This window comes from Perca fluviatilis, chromosome 14 (genome assembly GCF_010015445.1).
Source record: "Perca fluviatilis chromosome 14, GENO_Pfluv_1.0, whole genome shotgun sequence".
Lineage (NCBI taxonomy): Eukaryota > Metazoa > Chordata > Actinopteri > Perciformes > Percidae > Perca > Perca fluviatilis.
The window spans coordinates 812,324-818,770 of NC_053125.1; the positions used below are offsets into that span (position 1 = coordinate 812,324).

General features: G+C 43.7%; 1 protein-coding gene across 1 annotated transcript; it reads left to right on the top strand.

Moving 5' to 3' along the window:
* Window positions 1–219: 219 nt before the first annotated feature.
* Window positions 220–2,886, top strand: LOC120573671 (protein NYNRIN). The gene has a single exon (XM_039823565.1). It carries the CDS (start codon window positions 294–296, stop codon window positions 2,406–2,408), a length of 2,115 nt encoding a protein of 704 aa, XP_039679499.1. The 5' UTR covers window positions 220–293; the 3' UTR covers window positions 2,409–2,886.
* Window positions 2,887–6,447: the final 3,561 nt, after the last annotated feature.

Here is a 6,447-nt window from a genome sequence, read left to right on the forward strand (position 1 = left end):
CACCGGTCCGCCATTTTACACCACGCCAAGCCAGAAAAGGTAAAAGACATGCTCTCTTTTCTCGGCCTGACAGGATACAGTAGGAACTATGTGGCCAATTATACTGGCCTCACGCAACCACTGCGCGACATGGTTAGACAACAGGGCATGCGTAATCTCTCAGGCAAATTGGATTGGACAATGGAAGCAGAAAGAGCATTCATTGAGTTAAAACAGTCGCTGGCTACAGCATCAGAACTAGCCACCCCTGACTACCAGTTACCATTTCATCTTGATGTCTCTGGAACAGAATCATGCGTCAATGGCATTCTATCCAGAGAAAAGGGGGTGACAGAGTAGTCTTAATGTACATAAGTGTCAGGCTAGACATCATGGAAAAACGACACCCACAATGCACCCAACATGCCGCGGGTATCGCAAAGCTCATTCAAAAAACAGCACACATTGTCATGGGACACCAACTTCATGTACTAACCACACATAGTGTAGTGGCATATGTAAACTCAGAAACCTTCACACTCACTACCCTAAGACAACAGCGGCTGAGCAAAATTTTGGAAGCACCTAACATTTCATTCACACACGAAGGCATCAACATGGCAGACCAGATAGGACCAGGTGAGCCGCACACATGTGCAGAAAGGGTGATAAAAGAAGAAAAGGTCAGAATGGACTTACAGGCTACACCATTAGTAGGAGCCAGAGAGCTGTACACAGACGGCTGTTGCTTCAGACACGAGACAGACGGTCTCAGGGCGGCCTATGCAGTAGTGGAAGAAAAGCAGGGGGTGTGGGTAACACAGAAAGCTGAGAGGTTGGTGGGACCACAGTCAGCCCAGCGAGCAGAAGTGATAGCAGTAATAGAGGCACTAAGGTTAGGGAAAGGACAGGCAGTCAATATCTACTCCGACTCGGCATACGCGGTAGGAGCAGTACACGTAGAGCTAGGCCAGTGGTTGAGAGCAGGATTCCTCACAGCAGGGAACAAACCCATCAAACATGAAACAGAGATGAAAGAACTGGCAGAAGCACTGCTACTCCCAGAAAAAGTGGCAGTAATCAAATGCAAAGGACATGACACAGGAAATAGCAAAGTAGGCCAGGGAAATCAAGCAGCCGATCAAGCGGCAAAACAAGCTGCAGGATACCAAAACAACATGACCCTGGTAAATGCGGAGACTGAAACTCAGGTCAGGGTTAACACAGAAAGATTGGTAGACATGCAGGTGAAAGCATCCCCACAAGAAAAAACCATGTGGAAAGCTAGGGGGGCCACCGAGACTGACGGACTATGGAGGGGGCCCGATGGTAGACCCATCCTGCCCCCCGGACTGAGACAGACTGCGATAGAAGAAGCACACGGGGTAGGACATGTGGGGGTAGCACAAATACTACGAAACCTCGAACACTGGTGGCACCCGTATCTCAGAGATATGGCCCAACATTTGACTAAAACATGTCCGCAGTGTACTAAGTTTAATCCCCGACCCACCGTCAGACCAGAGCCAGGAAAGTATCCCTTAGAAACCAAACCAGGTAAGGAAATCATCATAGACTATACGGATATGATAGATTCGGTCAAAGGGTACAGATACATACTGATGTGTGTAGATGCGTACACGGGCTGGCCGGAGGCATGGCCTACAAAAAAGGAGGATGGTATATCAGTAGTAAAGTTCTTGGTAAACCAGTACATACCCAGACACGGGTTCCCTGAAAAAATTAGATCAGACAATGGGACCCATTTCAAAAACCGAGACTTACAGCAGGTGGAAGCAATGCTAGGGTTGAAACACGCATTCGGAACTGTGTACCACCCTCAGTCTCAAGGCAAAGTGGAAAGAATGAACCAGACAGTGAAGGGCAAATTGGCCAAAATCTGTGCACAGACCAAAATGAATTGGGTAGATGCCCTACCCCTAGCCTTAATGTCAGTCAGGTGCTCAGTAAATCACGCTACGGGGTTCACCCCACACGAGCTGCAGACCGGTAGGGCCTTCCCCGGCCCTCATTCTAAGCTGCCTCTGGTTGAAAACACTGACCAGCAACTAACATACAAAGCCTATTTTCACGAACTGCAAGGTCTAGTGTCTTTATTCTCTAAGCAGGTGGAGGATCAGAGAGAAGAGAACAAAAGTACCACCCCCCCAGAGGCAGAGTGGGTACTGCTGAGAGTCATCAAAAGAAAGTGGTCGGAGCCAAGGTGGACTGGGCCATTCCAGGTAAACGAGAGAACAACCCACGCCGTGCGCCTGAGAGGCAAGGGAGACACCTGGTTCCATTGGAGCCAGTGCGCCGCAGCTGAGGAGCCACAACGCTCACTGACTGAGATTCAGAGGGATCTTCAGGAAACCAGCACTGGGTCGGCTGACTCGGACAAAGATCCTGCCAACGTAGGGGCAGAATAATCCCCTGGCAGTGATCAAGGTCCCAGGGTAGTCTACCCCTGGGGTCCGAAGTAAGAAGAGCTCCAGTCGGGAGGAGGTGAAACAGCGCTCCTCTCCTTCATGTAGCGTGCCAAGCTACCAACACCAGGAGCAGGAACATTTTTTCTTTTCATATATATGTCGCAGATAGCTACAGAGCTGTGTTGATATAGCCAAAATAGGGTTAGAAACTCTCTCAAGGGTGTTACCGCTAGAGATACAAGGAAGACGAGGGTTAATCAACTGAAGGTTTTGCTTGCCTATATCTTTGCAAAATATGTTTATCCCTGTAAAGCCTGACCCATCAAAAAATAGTCAGAAAATTCTAATTTTTTGGAACTGAGATGTTTATTAAACATTTTAACAAAATCCCCAACAAATATTTTGCCATATCATTTTGTTTATGATATATTTTTTGTATCACATTTGATACATTGGGTATTTTGGGCAATTTTTTGCTCACAAAATGGTACAAAAACAAATTTTGCTTATAACACAAAAAGAAAGTACAAAATTTCATTTAATATGAAATATAGCTGCGAAATTTTATCCTTGTTTTTTTTAATTCAACTTTTATTTTTTTCTACCTTTTTTATTTCACTTTTTTTTGCGCAAAAGCTGTTTCTGTCCTTGTTCAGGCAAAGATGCACCTTACCGCTTCTCACACTACGACATGTGAGAAGTGTTTACCAGTGACATGTCGCTCGGCGCTGTGTACTTCTTGTCGGGTTTCCCATGTGGGAAAATGATCAATGCCATCCCTTCTCACATCAAGAGGCACACTGCAGCTTGGCCTTTTACGGGGTGGAGTCACTTCTGGAGAGGATAGTGGCCTGCCACACTTGACTTTGGCCTTTCCTGCGCTTGTGAGAGAAGTGCCAACCAAAGCCTGAAACCTTCGTAGAGCCATTGGTTTCATCCGGGGCTCTAGCTTCTTCTGGTCTCTTCTGTAGAGGTTCCATGCATTGATGAGTGCCACTGTAACAGTGTGCCACCAGATGTACATGTACCATCTTTGGGATCTGATGCTGAACTTATAAAGTGCAGACAGCATATCTAAGAGATCAACACCTCCCATGAACTTGTTATATGTTTCAACAATGGCTGGTCTGGGAACCATTATGTGAGTTTTGGATTTGCGATCCCAGCGTTTCACACTTCCCACAGGTTCAGTGCCCACAAAGGAAGAAATCAGGTTCACTGCTTTGTTGTCGTACCATCTTACAATGATGTTGTTGTCCTGGTTCACTCTGAAGTCCATTGACCCTCTTCCTTTTTTCTTCAATTCTTTTTCATCCATCATGGTGCAGTCTCTCACCCTGTTCATCCGGACCGTGCCAATGTAGTGGATTCCTCTCTCCTTTAGGGGTTGCACCAGGGGAACTGATGTAAAGTAGTTGTCTGCAAAGACCTTGTGATTTTTTCCTGCTGGAAGTGTTGATGTCATTTTCAGCACAACTTCTCCGGTAACACCAACATCAGACTTTTCTCTGTCTGGATTTTCTGCACCTTGACAAACATCAAAGTCATATAGAAAGCCACTTTGTCCAGCACGTCCCCACATCTTGAAACCCCATTTGTGAGGTTTTGCAGGCATGTAGACACGTAGATGAGATTTTCCCTTGAAAGGCACCATAATTTCATCAACGGCATGGCATTCTTCAGGTGGTATGCAGAGAAATTGTTCTCGCAGGTTTTTTAACCATGGTCTGAGCTTCCACAGTTTATCTTTCTTTGCATCATCAGTTACACTGAGGTTGTCCTGAAAGTGAATCATTGTCAGCAATTTCAGAAACCGATCTCGAGACATGACATCACAAACTGCAGGGAGCTTTGTCTCCCTTTCCCAGTAGGCTCTAACACAAGACATCTGTACTAACCCCATATGCATGTACATGCCTAGAACCTGCTCTATCTCTTTGGCAGTTGTGTTTACTGACTTGCCTGTTTTTTGTACACTGTACAGATTTGTTTGTTCTGCAATTTCCTGTAACATTTCATCACTGACAAACTGTATGAAATACATGTATGGTGTCCAGTCACACCTGTCCTCTGTGCCTTCCTCAACACATGCAATGAAATCGACAGATGGAGCTTGATATTGTTTTTTTCTCCAGCTGTATTCTTTCCTTTTTGCATTGCCCTTCACTGGCTCATTTCTGATTGTGTCCTGAGTTGTTGTTGTGACATCAACTTCCATGCTTGTCTGGGCTACCCTTTCATCTTGATATTCTTCCTCATCACTGCTATCTGAGCTTTCATCATCATGCATGGACTTAGGAGTCCATTCCTCTTCCTCCTCCTAATCATCTTCCCCTAACTCCTCCATGTCACTTGCATTTCCATCTAATATCATGCTGATGACATTTTCAATGTACTTTCTTTTTCTCTCTTCTTCCTCTAGTCTTTTTGACATCTAAAAATACACACAACAAATTGGTCAATATAGCATACCAATTATGATTTCAGGGGGAATTGTTATACTGAAAATACACAAAATGTATTTTAAGATGGCATTTCAGTCATTAGTTACATTAATTAAATCATCAAAATAGTGTGTGTTTGTATTTTGGTAAGGATGATGTAGATTACATTACAAAAATGTGAAATGACCGTTCAGGGATAAAGCACCTTAAATACCTGCAGTATCAAATCTGATACACACATTTTTACCACGATTTAACTGTAATATAAATAAGGAATTGTTAAGTAATTATGCATTGTTTCAATAAAGGAGATATTTATTTAAAAAAATTAGTAATAATATAAATGTTATTCTTACCGTGACTTCATGAAAATTAGCAAATAGTTTCCTGCCAAAAGTGTGTGGAGGATTCAATGACGGCAGCCATTTTGAAAAGGCCAAAAAAAAGCCCTCCACTTCTTGCAGTGGAATGATAATCCACTAGAGGGCATGTATCATATCATATACAACAGGTGTTTAAGTAAAGTATTGATAACGTTGATTAGATGGAGGTTTCAGAAACTTGCGTAGCAAATATGATACAAAAGGTTCTACAGGGTTATTACATTTAGATACACTGCCACAATCATGCATACCTACCAAGACTCGAAACTGATAATGTTCCTGGCACTTGTCGCTGCTCTAAGTGTGTCTATCGTCTTCTGGGTATTTTCTCCCATTGTTGGCCACCGAGCCCCCAGGTGACGATGACATTGACTTGGAGTATCGAGACATGTTGTGAACTCATTAAATCTCTTATTATGGTCGGTCGAGCATTTATTCATTAAATTCTTGTGTGCAATCATGGATCATTTTCTTACTTTATCAGTTGATCAGTTTCTTATTTTCTTGTTTGCCTCCTATATCAGCTTCATAGTCATTTAGGACCATATAATCTCATTATTGTTTGGCATAAGGATCGATGTAGTTGAACTCTGAGTAGAGTTCAAAAGGGGGAATTGTAGAATTGATAGCACAGGGACATCTCGCTCAGGCCAGTATATCAGACAACACTCTGTTGTTGAACTTTGAGTCACCCCTCGGCCTCAGACAGACGAAGAAACAGGAAACAAGGACCAAAATAAGATACAGAAGTGAAAACAGACAGAGACGTGATCACTTCTTAAAGGGCAGGGCGGGGTGAAGGGGCGAAGAACAGGCAGATGTGCTGACAAAGATAATGTATCATATGTAAGATAGGGCGACGCCCTAAAGTGTGTGTTTTCAATAAAACGAGCCTGAAAGAGGGGAGAGACAGAATTCAGCTTGAAGGTTGGGGCAGACTGCGGAGTCCGTCAAAGCTGATCTTCTCCCTTTGCAAAGGTGAACTCAACTTAAAGGTGTTGGTGTTATTTATTGCTGTAATAATCTCTCTCTTCATTGTCTGATACATGGTCCGGAATTCGGGGTGGTGAAATAACACCACAACACTACAGTCACTTTAGGACAGGCTTGAGCTATTGGTAGGCCACGCTCATGCAGAAAAATGTTCAAATATGACAATAGCCTACTATGTCTACAAAAAATGTATAGTCCAGTGATTTATAAGTATCCAAG

Coding starts and splice junctions, on each gene's coding strand:
- LOC120573671 (XM_039823565.1), top strand. CDS start 294: ATGCGTCAATGGCATTCTATCCAGAGAAAAGGGGGTGACAGAGTAGTC.